This window comes from Martes martes (assembly GCF_963455335.1).
Source record: "Martes martes genome assembly, chromosome: 7".
NCBI classification, from domain to species: domain Eukaryota; kingdom Metazoa; phylum Chordata; class Mammalia; order Carnivora; family Mustelidae; genus Martes; species Martes martes.
The window spans coordinates 117,831,654-117,854,471 of record NC_137894.1 but is presented as its reverse complement, the minus strand read 5'-3'; the positions used below and the strand labels follow the sequence as shown (position 1 = coordinate 117,854,471).

The following is a 22,818-nucleotide window of genomic DNA, read 5'->3' as shown; positions in this document are numbered from 1 at the left end:
ATAAACAACTAGAAAACTACAAAATGTATGAAACAAATGCTTTCAGACATTCATAACAGGAAGTGAAGCACTGTGAGCCCTGAAAGGGGAGAAACAAACAAGGTGAGACCTGCACTTGCCCCAGCTCTCATCTAGGAAGCAGTTTGCAGATTACAGCATAGAAAGGTACAATCCAAACAGAGCCCAGGAGACTTGCTGATTTGAGAAGATGGAGCCTGGAGTTCAGAGAGATCAAAACAGCTAGAATTCGTAGAGCAGAGAAAGAGCTCCAGAAAATTTGTTTATGGGACCCCTTGAGAACACTAATTTTTGCATGCATAGGGTGAAATCTATGAGGCCATGCAAAGAACAAACTCTGGGGAATTTTAAAAAAGCGATTACTAGGGAGCTAAAGCCAAAAAATTGCTAGAGATCACAAAGGGCCAGGATCCCTTGAGTTCCCAATAACCAGAATGTAGATACCTCTTTAAATTCAGTAGGTATTCAGTGACCCAGAAGTGTCACAACTTAGTGGTGAAATTAAACCAATAATATTAGAGAAAGAGCTACTCTAGCCCTGTCTTCCAAAAGCTTGAAAGCAAGCTTTCACAAGGATCAAACTAATCCACAAGGAACTTAACTACCTACCAAAACACTTTAAAGGAATACAACAAAATCAAGAATTCAGAATGTAACATACACAATGTCCACCATCCAATAAAACAAATTATTGGACATGTGAACAAAGAAGAAAATGTGACATATAATCAGGAGAAAAATCCATTAATAGAAGCAGACCTAAGAGGGGTAATTAGGTGGCTCAGTCATTAAGCGTCTGCCTTTAGCTCAGGTCATGATATCAGGGTCCTGAGATCCAGCCCCACATTCAACTCCCCACTCAGTGGGAAGCCTGCTTCTCCCTCTCCCACTCTCTCTGCTTGTGTTTCCTCTCTTGCTGGGTCTCTGTCAAATAAATAAATAAAATCTTAAAAAAAAAGAGAGAGACCTAGGAATCACAGGAATAATTAAAATTGAGACATTAGGGGCGCCTGGGTGGCTCAGTGGGTTAAGCCGCTGCCTTTGGCTCAGATCATGATCTCAGGGTCCTGGGATCAAGTCCCGCATCGGGCTCTCTGCTCAGTGGGGAGCCTGCTTCCCTCTCTCTCTCTGCCTGCCTCTCTGCCTACTTGTGAGCTCTGTCAAATAAATAAATAAAATCTTTAAAAAAAAATTGAGACATTAGCTATTAAAGTGAAAATGTTCAAGATGCCTAAGAAATATTTCAGATTTTATTTTTAAGTAATCTCCACACTCAACGTGGGGCTCAAACCCACAACACTGAGATCAAGAGTTGCATGCTCCACTGACTGAGCCAGCCAGGAGCCCTGCTCAATAATTATTTTATTTTTATTATTTTTTATAACTTTTTTTAAAGATTTTTATTATTTATTTATTTGACAGACAGAGATCACAAGTAGGCAGAGAGGCAGGCAGAGAGAGAGAGGAGGAAGCAGGCTCCCTGCTGAGCAGAGAGCCCGATGCGGGACTCGATCCCAGGATCCCGGGATCATGACCTGAGCTGAGGGCAGAAGCTTTAACCCACTGAGTCACCCAGGTGCCCTCAATAATTATTTTAAAACATATAAGGAATAAAATGAGAAATAAGACATAAAAGAACACACAGAACTTGTAAAAATAAATATTAAATCATTCCATAGGATTAATAGCAGCTTAGATCATTAAGAAAAGATAGATGAAATTGAAGACATAGCAACAAAAACTATCCAAAATAAAGCACAGAAAGAAAAAGGAAAAAAAATTAACAATGCCTTAGTTAACTTTAGAAAAACATCAAGTGATCTAACATACAGGTTATTCTAGCTCCACAAGGAGAAGATGGAGGAAGAGACAAAACAAAACTGAAGAAATAATGGCTATAATTTCTAAATGTGATGAACCCCATAAACCCAGAAATCTAAGAAGCTCAGTGAACTACCAGCAGAAATAATCAAACATAGAAAAAACATACATCAACACAAATGGTAGTCAAAGTGCCAAAACTAGTGCTAAAGAGAAAAATCTAAAAAGCAGCCAGAAAAAAAGACAATTTTGGTGGAAATGATCAGAGAATAAAAAATTATCCTAGATTCCTCATCTGAAGCTATGCAAGTCAGATGACAATGAATAACCTCTTTAAAATGCTGAGGGGTAGGGGCACCTGGGTGGCTCAGTGGGTTAAGCCTCTGCCTTTGGCTCAGGTCATGATCTCAGGGTCCTGGGATCAAGACCTGCGTCGGGCTCTCTGCTCAGCAGAGAGCCTGCTTCCTTTCCTCTCTCTCTGCCTGCCTCTCGGCCTACTTGTGATCTCTGTCTGTCAAATAAATAAATAAAATCTTTAAAAAAAAAAATGCTGGGTGACTCAGTCCATTAGGCTCTGGACTCTTGATTTTGGCTCAGGTCATGATCTCAGGATCATGGAACAAGCCTACAGTAGGCTCTGAGCTCAGTGCGGAGTCTGCCGTCCCTCTCTCTCTGGTCCTGGTCCTCTCGGCCTACTTGTGATCTCTGTCTGTCAAATAAATAAATAAAATCTTTAAAAAAAGAATGCTGGGTGACTCAGTCCATTAGGCTCTGGACTCTTGATTTTGGCTCAGGTCATGATCTCAGGATCATGGAACAAGCCTACAGTAGGCTCTGAGCTCAGTGCGGAGTCTGCCGTCCCTCTTCCTCTGGTCCTGGTCCTCCCCAACTCGCACTTTCCAATCTCTCTCTCAAATAAACAAATACATAAAATCTTTAAAATGCTGAGGGGAAAAGGTAACATAGAATAGTATACCTACCAAAATTATCTTTGGAAAATTGGGTCAAAATAATGTTTTTCAAGTAAACAGAAAGTGAGAAAATACACCATTGACAAACCTACACTAGAAGATACGATAATGGAAATTTCTTCAGACACACAGAAATGATACACTTGTGAATGAAGAATGCCAAAATAATACGTAAATAAGGCTTTTGTTTTTAATTTTCTTTTAAAACTGTTTAAAGCAAAAATAACTTATAAAATTTTCAAAATATGTGTAAGTAAAAATGAATAACAACTGCATAGTAAATGGAGAAACAAACAGCAGAATACATGTTTTTCCACGATCTTTCCAAGTGCATATGAGTTTCATGAAAATCACAAAATAAGCCTAAACAAATTTAAAAAATTAAAATACAGACTATGTTGTCTGACAAAAACAGAAATTAGAATAACAGGAAGCTGTGCAGAAAATCCTCCAAATGGGTGGAAAATAATAATACACTTCTAAGTAACTGAAGGGTTAAAGAAGAAATCATAAGGATCAGCCCACAACACAAAATTTGAAAAGCACTGGTTTAGAAGCAGGGGTCAGCAAACTACCACACTCAAGCCAAATCCTGCCTGCACCCTGTTTTTGTAAATAAAATTATATTGAAGCACAGCCATACCTATTCTTTTACAAGCTGTCTATGACTGCTTTCCCACTACAATGCAGAGCTGGGTAGCTGAGCCAGAGACTGTATGGTCTACAAAGCTTAAATATTTCCTATCCGACTTGTTACAGAAAGTTTACTAATCTCTGATTTAAAGCATAGACACTGGTACGAGACTGCCTAGGTTCGAACACTAGCTCCATTTCTCACAAACTGGCTTACTTTCAGCAGTTATGCAGTCTCTCTGTATCTTTTTTCCTCACCTGTTAAGTGGGGATAATAAACATGTTTCATAGGGTTAACAAGAAAATTAATATATATGAGAGTTACTATATGATGTTATAAAATGTTTGCTATCATCATTATTAGCTTACCATAACCTTAATTAGCTTTAAGAACCTACCCTCTCAGGGCCTATGGGTGGCTCAGTTGAGTGTCTAACTCCTGGTTTCAGCTCAGGTCATGATCTCATGGGTGTGAGATTGAGCCCTGAGTTGGGCTCTGTGCTTAACAGGGAGTCAGCTTGAAGATTATCACCCTCTGTCCCTCCCCTGACTCACACACAGGCATGTGCAGGCACATGTGCACCCACGTGCTCTTTCTCTCAAATAAATAATTAAATCTTACCAAAAAAAAAAGAAAGAAAGAAAGAAAGAACCTATGCTCTCTTCCTGTTCAAATGAGAAAGGCCATCAAGTACCCAGTTAGAAACAGATTTCTGCAAAGTAGAATTACTATTTAAACCCGCAAATGGGTGGAATAAATGACTCCCATAAAAAGATACAGTATATAGTCTGTTATGGCTCTCCATCAAATCATGCTGGCAGAAATCTCAAGGGAACAAAAAGAGAGGATTTGCTTTCTTGAGAGTCTTTAATAGTTTAGAACTATAAGGTATCAGTATCTAGCTAAAAGAGATCGTTACTGTGTAGAGATTAAAATTTCACAAGACAAGCATCAAGTGAGGGACAGTTAGAGGGGCACTGTCCTTTCTCTCTGACTTGTCTCATCATACACAAACAGCAAACCACAATCGGTCAAAAGTTTTAAAACTCCATGTATCTCCATAGAGCCTCCATACAGCTGAGTATTAGGCACTAACAAAAGAGATCTGGGTGCACTTCTCTGAGCAAACTTACATAGCCAAAATCAACCTCCCTCAGCATAGATTAAGTAACAGCAGAGAGGATAAGTAGAAATAATCAAGTCAATACTACTTCCTCTCCTAGCTTTCTGTCATTTTTTAATCATTTTTTCTCACATTTAACCCAGCCTAGGTAGATAAGGAAGAAAATAAGGTTTTCCAGTAAAAGTAATGCTTTCGGGGTGTCTGCATGGCTCAGTTGAGTATCTGCCTTCAGCTCAGGTCATGATCCCAGAATCCTGGGATGGAGCTATTTGTCAGGCTCCCTGCTCAGCAAGGAGTCTGCTCCTCTTTCTCTTTCTCCCTCTCCCTGCCTCATGCGTGCATTTTCTCTCTTCCAAATAAACAAGAAACTTTTTAAAGTAATGTTTTAACTGTATCTTGGAAGACTGAGGAGGATTTGGGTAGAAAATTAAGAGAAAGTGCCTTTCAGACCAAAGGACATCAGGATTAGAGAGATCATGGTGTTTTCAAGAAAAACCCTAATTCAGGATAGCTGAGGGGAGTATCACCTGGAAAGTGGCAGGAGAAAAAGCTGGAAATGTAGTCCAGAGCCAGAGAAAGAATAAACTTTGTGTTTTAATAGAGTTGGAATAAAGAGAGATTCAGTTTTAAATGTGTAATATTTAGTATATTTGTATGACACTCAAGGGAGGGGGTGTCTAAAGTTAAGGAGAGAAGCTGGGGCCACTGGTTAACTGACGTGGAATCATGGCTCTATATGATCATGTGAGAGAATAAGAAGGCCACAAACTCCTAAAGAACACTGATATTTAAGAAGCAGACAGAAAGAAAAGCTCCTTTAGAGATAATTAAGAAGTAAAAGTCAGAGAGGGAGAAAGAAAACCAGGTAAAGAAGCCTCTAACCATCTTCCCAAATTCCTCCTTGATCTAAGTCCCAAACAAAATCTTGGTTGTGTCCATTAATTGAATTGGAAGTATTCATTAAAAAGTTCTAGCACACTAAATTCTCAAATAAGAAAAATATCCCAAAAGACACAACTAGATGATCCCATAAGTTCCTGCAACTGTGAAACATTCTCAAATAAGGAACAATTATACTTAAAAGATTTTAGTATGGGGGGTCCTTGTAATCTCAGTGTTCATTACATAAGAACTGTCATGTTGTTACAAAGTAAAATCACAAATTTTGTAAAAGATTCAGGGCTTAATGGAGTAAATACTGGTATAATCATAAATAAAGCCATTGGAAATTAGGTCTGGCAAAGAAATAGGAAAAAAACTCAAGAAAAATACATTAGGCATTTGAGATATATCCTGATATCAAGAGATTTCCAAAAGGCACTTGAAAAAACCAGTGAACTCTCCTACTATTTTTGCAAAAAATTACTCTCTTCATAATCATGTGCCAAAAGTCAAAGGTAAACTAAAGCATTTTATTTTGTAACGTCACATAACTGACAAAATTAGTTTAAAAAAGTAACACTATTCTTATTTATTCTGTGAATCACCAGAGCTGTTACTATAGCTTAGATTTTAATATAAGAAATGTTTTTATAATGTATTTTATATTTTCAAGACAAAGTACACTCAAATTTTCCTTCTTCCGACTAAGAAATTTGAGTCCCTATTTGATGTGCATTTACATAAGTAGATTTTTCAAGTCCTAATTATTTTCAGTAAGGCAGACTTCTGGTATTAGAGAATTCAGTCCATTTAGAAGAAAGCCTCTGGGAAAATAACATTCAGCTTACTACCAACAGGGAAACTCATTCATTGGATAAATTTTAACAGAGCACTTATAGTTTCAAATCTAGTACAAAATGCAAAAATCATACAATATTTCCTAGTTGATAACTCATAAACAGTTTATAGATATTAGTGAATAGATAGATATGTTCCCAAATATATTTTTTAACTAAAACATTTTCTCATTAATAAAATTTCAGAGATACTCTTCTTAACTTAATCTTCAATTGGCAGAAGTTCCTTATAAGCTTTAACTATATTTAAGATGGATGAATTCCTTCTGAAATATAAATCACTACCTCCTAAGTTCCATGTTTGGGAGGCAGGAGAGTATTGCGGTTAAAAACATGAGCTTTGGAGTGTGACTGACCTGGGTTTCCGCTCTGGCTCCATTTACTAGCTGTGTAACCTGGGGCAAGTTATTTAACCTCTCTAAGTCTCAGTTTCTTTATCTGTAAAATAGAGATAATAATAGTATCTATTTCATAGGGTTGCTGTGAGGATTAAATAAGATAAGGTAGGCTTAGCACAATGCTTGGTACTTAGTATGTGCTCAATAACTTTTAGCTGTTATGTTTTTTATAAGCTTAAATTTTTAAGTAACACATTTTCATGAAGATCTGTGATAATACATGTAACCAAGGCTTTTCAAGTTACTTAAAATAAGCAAAATTAAAGGCCTTTCAACTAGGAAAATCTATGGGCATGACTTTTCCTTGTATATATTAAAGAAATTCCTCAACAATGCAACATATTACATTTAGAAAGAGCAATTTCGAAATTAAGAAAACATCTGTGTTTAAAGTGTACAGATGCTTATTATAGTTTATACACCTTGGACTTCATAACACTTTTGGTAAATGATTAAAAAAATCTGTGGAGGTTTGTTTCATAAAACTTAATCTTCTGTGAGGTAGGTAAAGAGTATTATTCTCTTCCTTTAAAAAGAGAAAATGAAATGGATGAGGACAGTAAGGGACGTGAAAAACAATAGTAAAAATGGGATGCAAATTAAGGATCTATAATTGCCAATCACTGCTACATATTGATATTAAACCTAGAAGCACATTTTTCCCCAAATGAAAGCTTCCAGTTAAGTCTTTAAAGATCTCTTACGAGATTCTTAAAAGAAAGTCATTAATCTATGCTACTCGAAGAAGCTATTCCTCAGAGTTATAAATTAAACATGTACTTATCATTTTCAAGGGAACAGAACACAATGTAATCTGTTTTTGTAAAATATCAATGTGTAAAATTAATTTTATGAACTGAAAAGCAGATAACTAAAATTTCTCTAAAAATTAAAATGATTTTTAAAGTCTAATTTTAACATAAAAATTAAAGGCTATAAATTAACCACATCTGCAAAATTCAACTTCTTACTACTACTTAAATATGTTTTAGGTATAACAAGTTCCATGAAAGCACCACAAAAAAGTTCTTGGCATGTTTAATTTTTTAAAAAATGATTAACTAGAAGTAGATAATAATTTGGGGACTAATAAGTAAGTGGAATGATAATTATATCCTTTGTTTTCAACTTTGATTTTGTATAAAAATAGCTCATATTATAGGAGCTGCCTCTATTTTCAATAAAAAATGTAATTTTAACAGAAACCTTTAAAATAACCGAAAAAATGTATACAGTTCTACTTAGAGAAACCTAGTTTTCCTAAGATGTCTCCCATCTGTCTTATCAACTAAACTACCTGGAAAAGAGTTATTAATATGTAAAATTTTCTAGGACAACCAGGTAATATTCTACTGAGTCAGAATCTCTTTGGCTTTCATAATAGTGTTAATTAAAAAGTTCTTGATACATGAAATACAGACTCCTTATTGTTCTTATTTTTCTTATACTCATTAACTATCCACCCAACCTACCTACCTCTACCCTTGAACAAATAGGTATCTTTCATCTATTGCTTTCCAATTTAATATTTATAGATTTATAATCATTTCTTATGGTACACATTTTTAAGATATAGTTTAGGAAAAGAGAAAAAATATCACATACCTGTCCATCTAAGTCGAATGCTAAACAGGCTATACCATGTGTATGAACATCCTTTAGAACTGATATGGTCTGCACAGTGTATGAATCCCAAACACAGATATAAGGCTCTTTCCCAACTTGTCCTGTTGCTACTAATACTCGTTCAGGATGCAATGCAAGGCTGCAAAATAAATAAATTAACAAACAAATTGACTTAAAATTGCTTATAGAGCTTTTATAGTATTTGATAGATGTAAACTTTTTTTTTTTTTAATTTGACAGACAGATCACAAGTAGGCAGAGAGGCAGGCAGAGAGAGAGGAGGAAGCAGGCTCCCCGCTGAGCAGAGAGCCCGATGCGGGGCTCGATCCCAGGACTCTGGGATCATGACCTGAGCCGAAAGCAGAGGCTTTAACCCACTGAGCCACCCAGGTGCCCCAAGATGTAAACTTTATATATACCAATGCAAAAATTAGATGTTATCCATTTTAAATAATTTGGATTTAAAATAACTTCTACAGGGGCGTCTGGGTGGCTTTGCCGTTAAGCGTCTACCTCAAGCTTGGGTCATGATCCCAGACCATTCCCCCTGCACGTGTTCCCTCTCTTGCTGTGTCTCTGTCAAGTAAATAAAATCTTTAAAAATAAATAAATTACTTCTACAAAAATCCATGCGAAAAGTTATTACTTGACTAGTATATGTATGTGATAAGCAGATTGATGATAGACTTCATAATCTCTCTAATATGATACAATGTGTGTAAACTTTGCAAGAAAAAAGAATCCTCACAAGAGATCAACTGCACCACAGCAACAAATCAGTAGCAACCTTACCACATGCCATTTTCCCATTTGGTCTTCACCTGTTTTTAAGCCCTCTCTCCAATTTTACTCTTTTTTTTTTTTTAAGATTTTATTTATTTATTTGACAGACAGAGATCACAAGCAGGCAGAGAGGCAGGCAGAGAGAGAGGAGGGAGCAGGCTTCCTGCTGAGCAGAGAGCCCGATGCGGGGCTCGATCCCAGGACCCTGGGATCATGACCTGAGCCAAAGGCAGAGGCTTTAACCCACTGAGCCACCCAGGCACCCCATCCAATTTTACTTTTATTAGATAACAATTAGACCAAATCTTAGTGTCCAAAAATAGTATTTAGCAGCACCCCTATGATAATACTTGAATTACAAATCCCATTCTTAACTGAAGTAACATTGGTATGTAACATTATATAAGTTTCAGGTATACAATATTATAATTAAATATCTGTATTCATCTCAAAATGATCACCTCCAAAAATTTAGTTACCATTTACCACCATACATTTGACTTCCTTCAACCCATTTTGCCCACCCCTCAACCACCTACTATTGTAGAATCACCACTACCCTTGTGGTAACCACCAATCTGTTTTCTGTGTATGAGCTGATTTATTTGTTGTTGTTGGGTTTTTTTTTAGATTCACATATGACTGAGATCATATCGTTTTTTACTTTTTCCTTGACTTATTTCACTTAATACCTTCAAGGTCCATCCATGTTGTTGCCTCTGATTTCACTCTTTTTATGGCTGAGTTTATCCATTCACCCACTGATTCTGTTGCCATCTGATTTCACTTTTTATGGCTGAGTAGTAGTCCATTCTGTGTATATACCACACCTTCTTTATCCATTCATCCACTGACCACATTTAGACTGTTTCATATCATGGCTACTGTAAATGATACTGCAATTAACGATAGGCTGCACATATCTTTTTGCGTTAATGTTTTCATATTCTTCAGATAAATGCTCAGAAATGGAATTGCTGGATAGTATGGCAGTTCTATTGTCAACTTTTTAAGAAACAGCCATAGTCTTTTACATAGTGGATACACTAATTTACATTCTCAGGGTTTTATTTAGGAGGGTTCCCATTTCTCCACATTCTCTCCAACACGTGTTTTTTTCTTGTCTTTTTGACGATAGCCAGTCCACTCTTGCGAGGTGATATCTCATTGTGGTTTTGATTTGCACTTCCCTAATAATTAGGGATGTTGAACATCTTTTCATATGCCTGTTGGCCACTGATTTATCTTCTTTGGAAAAATGTCTATGCATATATTCTTCCCATTTTTTTAATTAGATTTTTTTTTGTTAAGTTGTATGAGTTCTTTATATGTTTTGGGTATTAATCCCTTGCCAAATATGTAATTTTGGCAAATATCCATTCAGTAGGTTGTCTTTCCCTTTTGATGATGGTTTCTTTCACCATGCTGAAGCTCTTTAGTTTGATGTATTTCAATTTGTTTACTTGTGCTTTGGTTTCCCTTGTCTTTGAAGTCATATCCACAAATAAATTGCTAAGATACCACCTGTTTTCCTTCAGGAGTTTAATGGTTTCAGGTTTTACATTCAAGTTTTTAATCCATTTTCAGTTAATTTTTACATACAGTATAAGATAGTGGTCAAGTTTCATTCTTTTGTATGTGGTTGTCCAGTTTTCCCAACACCATTCATTTAAAAAGAGAATGTCCTTCCTCCATTTTACGTCTTTGGCTCCTCTGTCGTAAATTAATTGTCCGTATATATGTAGGTTTATTCCTGGGCTCTCTATTCGGTTTCATTGATCTATGTGTCTGTTTTTATGCCAATACCATACTGTTTTGGCTACTATAACACAAATCTCATTTCAAGAAACAGAAAAGTCATTCATAATTCACAGAAAATAATCTGAGTCTTTAAAACCAAGACAAAGACTTAACAGCTGGTAATGGTTTATGTACATTATCAGAAGGCAGGGAGTTCATAGAAATTTCTCCTTCATAAATTTTTCTACAAGTAGATTTAGATTATGAGAGTCACCTTTGGGAGGAAAAAAATCACTCCCGGCATCAGAGTGAGGATGGATTCAAAGTGGGAAAATTTAAGAACATATTAAGACAGAATTAACTGGGGACTCCTGGATGGCTCAGTAGGTTAAGCAGCTGCCTTTGACTCAGGTCATGATCCCAGGGTCCTGGGATCAAGTCCCGCATTGCTTGCTTCTGCCTTTGGCTGCCCCTGCTTGCTCAGTCTCTCTTTCTCTCAATCTCTCTCTGACAAATAAATAAAATCTTAAAAAAAAAAAAAGACAAAATCAACTGATTGGATGTAGTGAGTAAGGGAAAGAGAAGGGTCTAAGATGACTCTAGGATTTCTGGCTTGGGCATCTGAATAGCTTAGGTGGTATTCATCAAGTCAGGGAATACTAAATGAGTAACTGGTGGGAGGGAAGATAAGTGGGAATGGAAGGTTGGTTCAACATACAAAAACAAACCAATATAATACATTAAGAGAATAAAGATCAATCCTTAAAAAAAAAAAAAAGGGAAGAAAGAATAAAAGTTTTAAAAAAGGCCCAAATACGTTCATCTCGACAGAAGATGCATATGACAAAAATCTAACCTCTTTTGTGATAAAAATACACAACTAAGAATTAAATTCCTGCATATAAGAAAAGTTTTATTTCTTTTATTTTTTTTATTTTTTTTTAAAGATTTTATTTATTTACTTGACAGACAGAGATCACAAGTAGGCAGAGAAGCAGGCAGAGGGAGAGGAGGAAGCAGGCTCCCCGCTGAGCAGAGAGCCCGATGCGGGACTCGATCCCAGGACCCTGAGATCATGACCCGAGCCGAAGGCAGCGGCTTAACCCACTAAGCCACCCAGGCGCCCTGAAAAGTTTTATTTCTTATGTAAATGAATAATTCATATTTTAATATATTATCAAATGTATTATGACCAATTGTGTTTTGAAAAAATCTTATCTACATAACTTTTTAATTAAAAAAAAATAAAAATAATGAAAAGAACGTCCTCAATCTCATAAAGGGCATCTATGAAAACCCACAGGTGTTACCACATTTAATGGTCAAAGCCTGAAATTTCCCCCTCTAAGTGTAGGAACAAGATAAGGATGTCAGCTTTTGTCACTTCAATCCAACACAGTACTGGATATTCTAGTCAGGACAATTAGGCAAGAAACAGAAACAAAAGGGAGAAGTAAAACTATCTCTACTTGCAGATGACATTATCTTGTATATAGGTATCACAAACAATAAATAAATCCCAAGTAAAGCTAATAAATGAGTTCAGCAATGTAGTAGGATACAAGATCAACATAAAATATCAGTTATATTTCTAGCAATGAACAATTTGAAAATTACATGAAGAAAACAATTTCACTTATATTAGCATCAAAAAAGAAGAAAACACTTAGGAATAAATGTAACAAAAAAGTACAAGACTTGTACATAGAAAAATACAAAACACCATTAAATAAAATTTAAAAGATCTAAATAAATGGAAAGATATCTCATATTCCAAGCTTGTAATATAGTTAAAATAGCAGTACTGACTAAACTGATTTTAGAGTTAAAACCAATCCATGCCAAAATACCAGTTGCTTGTCTTGAAGACATTCACAAGCTGATAAAAAAACTGAGAATAGCTAAAACAATCTTGAAAAAGAACAAAACTGGAAGATTCACACTTCCAATTTCAAAAATTACTAACTTACTATAAAACTAGAGTAATCAACACAGCATGATACTGGCATCACAGAGGTGCAGATCATGAAACAAAACTCAGAGTCCAGAAATAAATCAATACATTGTCAATTGACTTCCATGAAGGGTGGTGCCAAGATAATTCAAAGGAAGAAGATGGTGCTAGGACATCTGAATATCCACAATGCAAAACAAAGAATCTGGACCCATACTTTAAACTACATACAAAAATTCAAAATTCAAAATGTGAGGGCTAAAATAATAAAATTCTTAGAAGAAAACATAGGCATAAATCTTACTGACCTCAGATAAAATAAGGGTTCTTAGATAGGACACCAAAAACAGAAGCAACAAAAAATAAAATAAAATGGGTTTCATCAAAATTAAAAACTTTTTTGAAAAAAGTATTTTTATTCATTTGAGAGAGAAGATGACCAAGAGAGCACAAGCAGGGGGAGCAGCAGAGGGACAGAGAGAAGCCCCACTGAGCAGGGAGTGATGTAGGGCTTGATCCCAGGACTCTAGGACCATGACCCAAGCAGAACGCAAACACTTAACTGAATGAGCCACCAGGTGCCTCCAAAATTAAATTTTTATGTTCCAAAGGACACCTATCAAAAATAAGAAAATACAACACACAGAATGTGAGAACATACTGCAAAGATTTGATAAGGGACTTATATCTATAATACATAAAAAAACTCAACAATAAAACCAAAATAACCTCATTTTTTAAATGGACAAAGGATTTGAATAAACATCTCCCCAAGGAAGACAGACAAAAACACATGAAAAGATGCTCAACATCATTAGCCAGTAGGAAAATGCAAATCTAAATCTCGATGATATACCACTTCCATGATAGAAAAGACAGCATGGATGTGTGTGTGTGTGTATACACATACACACAATATATGTATATATACACACATATATATATACATGTAAAATATATATAATTTATATTATACCAAGTACTGGCAAGGATGTGGAGAAAACATAACTTTCAAATATTGCTGTGGGACTGTAAAATGATACAGCCCCTCCCAGAAATGGTTTGGCAATTCCTCAAAAGCTAAACATAGAGTTATCATATGATCTAGTAATTCTACTCCTAAATTCCCAAGTAATGGAAACCTATAGTTTGTTTTTTTTTAAGATTTTAATTATTTAAAAAAAATTTTATTTACTTATTTGACAGAAAGAGACAGTAAGAGAAGGAACACAAGCAGGGGGAGTAGAAGAGGGAAAGGCAGGCTTCTCACAGAGCAAGGAGCCCACTGTGGGGCTTGATCCCAGGACTCTGGGATCATGACCTGAGCCGAAGGCAGACACTTAACGACTGAGCCACCCAGGCACCCCAGAAACATATGTCTTTACAAAACTTATATACAAATGTTCACAGCAACATTACTCATAATAGCCAGAAAGTGAAAACAACCAAAAAGTTCCTCAATTGAAGAATGGATAAAACGTGGCATATATCTATGCAATGAATTATTATTTGGCAATAAAAAGGAATAAAATCCTAACATATGTTACAACATGAACAAACCTTGAAAGCATATACATTAAAGAAGATAGATATATAAGGGCCACATATTATATGAATCCATTTTGATGAAATGTACAGAATAAGCAAATTCATTAAGACAGAAAGGAGGATAGGGTAGGTACATGTTTAGATTTATAAGAAACCACCAATTTCTCAAAGTGCTTGTGCCATGTGATACACCCCAAAAGTATGCAATTTCCAGTTGCTCCACATTCTAATATTTGGGGTCAATCTTTTTTATTTGAATTTTCCTAATGAATAATATTGATTAATGTTTCTTATAATCTGATCAAGTCTTCTAGCCATCTTAACTGGGTTGTCTTCATAGTTTTAATACTATTTTAAAGTTTTAAAACTGTTTTGAGTTTTAAAACTATTTTATGTATTCTCAACAAAAGTCCCTTTGTCCAACATGTGATTTGCAAATATTTTCTCTCGGGCTGAAGCTTTTCTTTTCCTTCTCATAACAGTTTCTTTCACAGAGCAAACTTATTTTTAATGAAGTACATTTCATATTTTTTTTATATACCATGCCTTTGTACAACCAAAGGTAATATAGATTTGCTCTTAAGTTTCCTTCTAAAATCTTTGTAGTTTTATGTTTCACATTTAAATCTATCATCCATTTTGGGTCAGTTTTGTATAAGGTGTAATTGCTTATTTTTTCATATGGATGTCCAAATATTCCAGCACCATTGACTGAAAATATTCTTTGGGGCGCCTGGGTGGCTCAGTGGGTTAAGCCTCTGCCTTCAGCTCAGGTCATGATCTCAGGGTCCTGGGACAGAGCCCCACATCGGGATCTCTGCTCAGCAGAGAGCCTGCTTCCCCCTTCCCCCTTCCCCCTCCCTTCCCCCTCCCTGCCTCTCTGCCTACTTGTGATCTCTATCAAATCAATACATAAAAGTCTTAAAAAAAAATACTCTTTTCTCAATTCAATTGTTCATGTACCTTTGTCAAATATCAATTGACTATGTTAATTTGTCATAAAATGTACCTTATAATTTTGTTCCACTAATCAATGTATCTATCATTTCACTAATATCACATGGTCAAATTACTATTGCTTTATAATAATCCTTAAAATTAAGTACTTTGAGTCTTCCACCTTCATTCCTTTTCTAAATTGTTCTGGATATTCCAATTGCTTTATCTTCCCTATAAGTTTAGAATCACTTTATATATCCTAAATACCCTGTTGGGACTGGGATTAAACAAACTCTATAGATCAATCTAAGAAAAACTGACATCTTTACTACATTAAGTCTTCCAGTCCATGAACATTATATATATAATCCATTCTTAACTTCTCTTTGTTTTTCCAGCTTCATTTTATAGTTTTTAGTATACAAATACTGCATAGATTTTGTTAAATTTATGCAAGATTGGTTTTTGAGTTCTTATAAATGGTACTGTTTTTTAGTTTCCGTTTCCAGTTGTTACTTGCTAGTGTGCAGAAATACAACAGATTTTTGCATACCGACCTTGTATCTTACGACCTTGGTAAATTCACTTACTAGTTTTAGGAGTAGTGTGTGCGTGCTATAAATTATTTGGACATTTCTATGTAAGCAAATTATCTAGGAATAGAGAATATTTATTTCTTCCTTTCCTCTAAGTCTTTTATTTGTATTTCTTGCCTTATTGCACTGGCTAGTCTTCCAGTACAATGTTGAATTAGGAGAGGAAAGAGAGGACATCCTTATCTTTCTCCTGGTCTTCTAAGGAAAACATTCAGTCTCTCACCATTAAGCATAATGTTAGCTGTAGGTTTTTTATAGATGCTTATACAGTTAAGGAAGTAGCCTTCTATTCTTAGTTTGCTATGCATTTTAAAATACATGAACAGATGTTGAGTTTTGTCAAATTATTTTCCTGCATTTGTTGAGAGGACCATGATTTTCCTTCTTTAGTCTCTTAATACAGTGAGTTGCCTTGATTAGTTTTCAAATATTGAACTCACCCTATATTCCTGAAATGAACTCCTTGGTCACAAGGTATTATTCTATTGATGGATCTTATTTGATTAGTTTATTGAGAATTTTTACATCTATGTTAACGAGGAATAGTGGTCTGTAATTTCCTTTTCTTCTAATGCCTTTGTCTGGACTTCATATTAAACTAATGCCAGTCTCATAAAATGAGTTGGAAGTATTCTCTCCTCATCTATTGTAAGAGCTATGTGGAATTGGTATTATTCCCTCTTTAAATGTTTGGCGGAATTACTAGTGAAACCATTTGTACCTGGGGCTTTCCTTTTTGAAATATTTCAAACTAAAAATCCAATTATTTTAATAAATAGAGGGTTATTCATGTTACCCATTCTTCTTGGTAAGCTATAATAGCTTGAATCTTTCAAAGGAGTAGTGCATGTCATCTAAGTTGTCAAATAGCTCTATGTATAGTTGTTCATAGTATTCCCTTATTATCCTTTTAATGTCTTTAGGTCTGCAGTGATAGCTTGATGAATACTGGTAACTTCCATCTTTTTGTTCTTGGTAGTCTAGCTGAAAATTTATCAATTTAATCACTCTTTTCAAAAAACTAGCTTTTTAGGGCTCCTGGGTGCCTCAGTTGGTTAGCAGCAGATTCTTGATCTTAGCTCAGGTCTTGATCTCAGGGTCAGGAGTTTAAGACCCCCATTGAAAACAAAACAAAACAAAACCAAAAACAAAAAACTAGGTTGTGGTTTGATTTTTCCCTACTGTTTTGTGGTTTTCATTAATTTCTGTTCTTTATTATTTCCTTTTGATTTTGAGTTTAGTTTGCTCTTGTTTTTCTAGTTCTGAAGTTGGAATCTTAGATTAGTGATCTTCAACCTTTTTCCTTCCCAATATATGTATTTAACACTATAAATTGCCCTTGAAACAATGCTGCAGTCGATTTTCACACATTTTGAGATGTTTTCATTTTTATCCACTTCAAAATATTTTGATTTCTCTGGGGCACCTGGGTGGCTCAGTGGGTTAAAGCCTCTGCCTTCGGCTCAGGTCATGATCTCAGGGTCCTGGGATCGAGCCCCGCATCGGGCTCTCTGCTCAGCAGGGAGCCTGCTTCCTCCCTCTCTCTCTCTGCCTGCCTCTCTGCCTACTTGTGGTCTCCGTCTGTCAAATAAATAAAAATCTTTAAAAAAAATTTTTTTGATTTCTCTGCTTTCTCTAAGTTAATTTACATTTCATTATGTTTAGAGAACATACTTTATATAATTTCAATTCTTTTAAGTTTACTGAGGTTTGTTTTATAGGATATGACCTATACTGTTGGTAAAATTCCAAAGGCATGTGAAAAGAATGTATATTCTGTTATTATTGACTCCTGCTATTTGCTGTGCCATGAGTAATAAAGTTATCTCTGAACCATGTATTTCATGACTGCACTGACATCCAAGAAACAATAAAAGTCTAACTTATTAGTTTGTAAAAAGGGTGAAAATATATTCCAGACTGCTTCCTATGCTGCTATGACATGTTACCACAAGTTGAGCATCTTGACATAACACAAATTTATTAGCTAAAATTCTGCAGGGCGGAAATCCAGTTACAGCTGGGTTCTCTGCTTAAGAGTCTCACCAGGCCAAAATCAAGGTGTCAACACAGCTTTATTCCTTACTGGAGTCTCTGAGGATAAATCAGCTTCCAAGTCATTCAGAGTACTGGCTGAATTCAATTCCCGGTGGTAAAAGGACTGAGGCCTTTGTTTTCCTGTTGGCTATCAGCTGAGAACTTCAATTTCCCTAAGGCTGCCTGCATTTTTCACTATACTGACACCTGCATCTTCAAACCAGTGATGGGACAATGAGTCCCTTCTCAAGTTTGGAATCTTTCTGACTTCTGCTACATCTCTTCTGATTCCAGCTGGAGAAAGCTATCTATTTTTTAAGGGTTCACATGATTAAATTAGGCCCATCTGGGTAATTCAGGACACTCTTAAGATCCATACATTAATCATATCTACAAAGTCATGTTTGACATTTAACAATATATTCACAAATTCTAGGGATTAGGGAGTGGATATCTTTATGGGGGGAGGCGCTGGGGAGGAGGGGTGGGCACAATCTGTCTACCACACAGATACTGAGTTCACTAGGTAATTCTTTACTTCCATTTTTATATTTTTCGGTTCTAAATATGCCATTTTTCTACAGCTTCTACTTCTTCGCTGAGAACTTGTAACATTTCATTTGTTTCTAAGCATTCCCCTTTACTTCCTGCCATATCATTATAATAACTGCTCTAAGTTCTTTGATAATTCCAACATTTACATCATCTTGGGGCTGACAACTGCTATCGTTTGTAAGTTAAGAGTTTCCTAATTCTTTGTGTGATAATTTTGGGTTATGTACTGGACATTTTTAATATTGTGTTATAAATTCTGGGCCCTGTTAAAATCCTCTAGAGAATGTTGTTTTTTTTGTTTTTTGTGTTTCATCAGGCAAGCAATCCAGTTAAGTTCGGGGTACATGTTCCAATTCTCCCTCTGTGATTCCAATGTTAGAATTTTTAAAGCCTTTGTAGTAGTACCGTATGTACACACCACAGAGGCCAATCTGAAATCTGGATGATTATAATTTAGTTCTCAAAGCCTTTGGGATGCTGTTTTAAACCACATGCAGTGTAAGAGTGAGTCTGGGACATCAACTATAACTCTTTAAGATCCCCTTCTTGAACTCCCTGCTCTCTATAAACTCCTCTACTCTCCATCTCCCAGGGGCTCTTCTTCATTGAACTATGACTATAAGTCCAGAGTGTGAGCCTCTGTACATTGTCACGCACTTCCTGCAACTGGGTCTGACTCCAGGCAAAAAGCATTTGGCCTATGTTTTAATTAATCTGTTATCATATTCCTGCATTGTAAGAGTTATTGATATATTCTGGATACAATTCTTCTCTCAAATACATCTTTTGTAAATGTGTTTCCCAGTTTTTGGACTGTCTTTTCATTTTCTTAGTGGTATTTTTTAAAGAGCAAAAGATTTTAATTTTTTAAAAAAATTTTATTTTGGATGAATTTGATTTATTAAAGAAGTTGCAAAAATAGTACAAACAGTTCTCTTACATCCCTCGTCTCACTGTCCTAATATAAACATCTTACCTAACCTTGGTAGGATGACCAGAATGAGAAAATTAACATTAGTACTATACCACCCTCTAAACAACTTATTCATAAAAATTCACGTTTTCTCACTAAGGTTTTTTTCCAATTTCAAGATCCTATCTAGGATCCCAGGCTGCATTTAGTTGCTATTCCTCGTTAGCAACTTCAGTCTCTGTAACAGTTCAATTTTCCTTGTCTTTCATGATGGTCATTTTTTTTTTTTTAAGATTTTATTTATTTATTTGACAGACAGATCACAAGTAGGCAGAGAGGCAGGCAGAGAGAGAAGGGAGGAAGCAGGCTCCCTGCTGAGCAGAGAGCCCAATGCGGGGCTCGATCCCAGGACACTGGGATCATGACCTGAGCCGAAGGCAGTGGCTTTAACCCACTGAGCCACCCAGGCGCCCCTCATGATGGTCACTTTTGAAAAATACTAATCAATTATTTTGTAAACTACCCCCAGTTTGGACTTGTAACATGTTTTCCCACGATTGGAGTGAAATTATGCATTTTTGGCAATTATACCACAAAATTTTTATTTGTTCTTCTTAGTGCATCATATGAAGGAGTTCATCAATTAAGGAGGTCAATATGTATTATTATTGATGATATTTACCTCAATTCCTTGGATAAGTTGGTGTTTGCAGGGTTTCTTCACTACAAAGTCACTACAAAGTTTTTCTTTGCAGTCAATATGTATTTTAGGAGAGATGCTTTGAGCTTATGCAAATTCTGTTTCTCCTCAAGCTTTCATTAATTTTAGCATCTATTACCAGACCTTGCCTGAAACAGTTGCTACTGTACGATTCGACTTACGTCGTCCTCTTCTTTCACTCTTTTTTTCTACATTTATTAATTGGAATTCTACCATAAGGAAGAAATATCTTTTTAATTTTTTAAAAGATTTTATCTGAGAGAGAGAACAAGCAAGGGAAGGGGAAGAGTTGAGGAGAAATAGAAGAAATAGACTCAACGCTGAGCACAGAGGCCGACAAGGGGCTCGAACCCTTGACCCCAGGATCATGACCTGAGCCAAAGGCAGACACCTAACCAAGTGAGCCACCCAGGCACCCCCATCTTTTTAAGTTTTTTTTTTTTTGAGTATACTTGACACATAATGTTACATTAGTTTCAAGTGTACAACATAGTTTTTCAACTTCTCTATGTTATGCTTTCAAGTATAGCTACCATTTGTCACCATACAACACTACTACAGTATCATTAACTATATGTCCTATGCTGTGTCTTTTATTCCCGTGACTTAGTCGATAACTGGAAACCTCCATCCCTCCTTCCCCCTCACCCATTTTGTCCATCCCTCTACCTCTTTTCCCTCTGCAAACATCAGTTTGTTTTTGTATTTTTAGGTTTGATTCTGTTTTTTGTTTGTTCATTTGTTTTTTAGATTCCACATATAAATGAAGTCATACGGTATTTGTTTTATTTTGCCCCCTCGGTCAACTTGGTCCATCCAAGTTGTTGCAAATGGCAAGATCCTTTCTTGCGGATGTGTGATATTCCATTTTGTGTATGTGAGTGTGTGTGTGCGTGCGCGCAAATATACCACATCTTCCCTATTCATTCATCTATCAATGGACACTTAGGTTGCTTCTATACTGGCTATTGTAAATAATGTTGCAATAAATATAGGGTTTCATATATCTTTTAGAATTAGTGTTTTTGTTTTCTTTGCTAGGAATTAATAATATGGTATTTCTATTTTTAATTTTTTGAGGAACTTCTATATTGTTTCCACAGTGGCTGTACATTTCCACCAACAGTGTACAAGTGTTCCTTTTTCTCCACATCCTCACCATTTGTTATTTCTTATCTTTTTTATTTTAGCCATAGGAAGAACTATCTTTTCCCTCTTATTTAGTTAATCTATTGTTTTTATCAGTTGAATTCAAAGATATTTTAATTCAAAGGTCAATAATAAACTTTTCCTGTAAAGTGACAGTAAATATTTTGGGTTTTGCATGCCATACAGCCTCTATTACACCTACTCAATTCTGCTGTTAAGTCAAATCAGCCACTGACAATATGTAAACCATGCATTCTACTTGGGAGTAGTATCACTTTCACCGGGTTTTGAAAAAACTGGTCCTTGTGTGAAGCTCTTACTATTTTTATGAATAAAGCATAGATACATATAAGGTACATAAACTGATACACAGTATATCTGTGGTAATAGAATTCTGTGGTGAGTTGGGGCAATTAAGAAAAAGAAAATTCCTAAAAGGGCTTCTTAGAGAAACTATTAAAAAAAGATTACAAAAACAGTGGCACACCTAGGTAGCTCTGTTGGTTAGGTGTCCGACTCTTGATTTTGGCTCAGGGTGTGATCTCAGGGTTGTGGGATCAAGCCCAAATCAGGCTCCATACTCAGTGGGGAGTTTGCCTAAGATTCTCCCTCCCTCTTCCTCTGCCCCTTCCTGCTTGCTCTCTTTCTCTCTCTAATAAATCAATCTTTAAAAAAAAAGTTGTGGAAATATATAGTCATGTTAGTTTTCCATTAAAATTTTATTTTTAAAAATAGGTGGCAGGCCATAATTGGCCCACAGTCTGGTTTTTGACAATTCCTGTTTTATTCTATGGGTTAAAATTCAAAAAGTATCATTATTTATTTTATAGCTCAAATTGTTCCATTTTTGACCTTCAGGAGATCCTTCAGGTTGGCTCCCTTATTTTTTCAACAAGCCACCATCTCTTTTGCATTTGTCTACTTTTTTTTAAGATTTTATTTGTTTATTTGACAGAGAGAGAGATCACGAGTAGACAGAGAGGCAGGCAGAAAGAGGGAGAAGCAGGCTCCCCGCTGAGCAGAGAGTTCGATGCAGGTCTCGAGCCCAGGACCCTGAGATCGTGACCTGAGCCGAAGGCAGAGGCTTAACCCACTGAGCCACCCAGGCACCCCTGCATTTGTCTACTTTGAGGCACCACAATATATTCAAGGCTCATCTAGCATTTTTCCTGCTCCATCCTATAATTAGCTACTTCTCTAGGAAGCCCTAGTTCCTTTTATTAGAGAATAGTATTTAGAGAACAAGATTGGAGCAATCAATGTGGTCACTGTTACAGAGTATTATTCCTTCTAGGCTATAGACAGAACTCGGAAATAAATTATATATATTATATGTATATATATATAATATGTATATTATATATAATTTATTACTATTTATTTATTACTAATTATATACTAAATTTAGTATAATTTATTACTCAGAAATAAATTATATATATTATATGTATATATAATTATATATAATATGTATTATATAATTATATATAACATGTATATATTATATAATAATATAAATTATATATATTATATGTATATATATAATATGTATA

The 22,818-nt window shown here is 35.6% G+C and overlaps 1 protein-coding gene across 1 annotated transcript in view; it reads right to left on the bottom strand.

The window, feature by feature from the left end:
• EML5 (EMAP like 5) overlaps window positions 1–22,818 on the bottom strand; it is a 170,979-nt gene that overhangs the window by 132,247 nt on the left and 15,914 nt on the right. Inside the window, exon 2 of the mRNA XM_080807497.1 lies at window positions 8,310–8,469. Coding sequence (XP_080663623.1) covers window positions 8,310–8,469 — 160 coding nt within the window. The remainder of the gene's footprint in view (window positions 1–8,309; window positions 8,470–22,818) is intronic.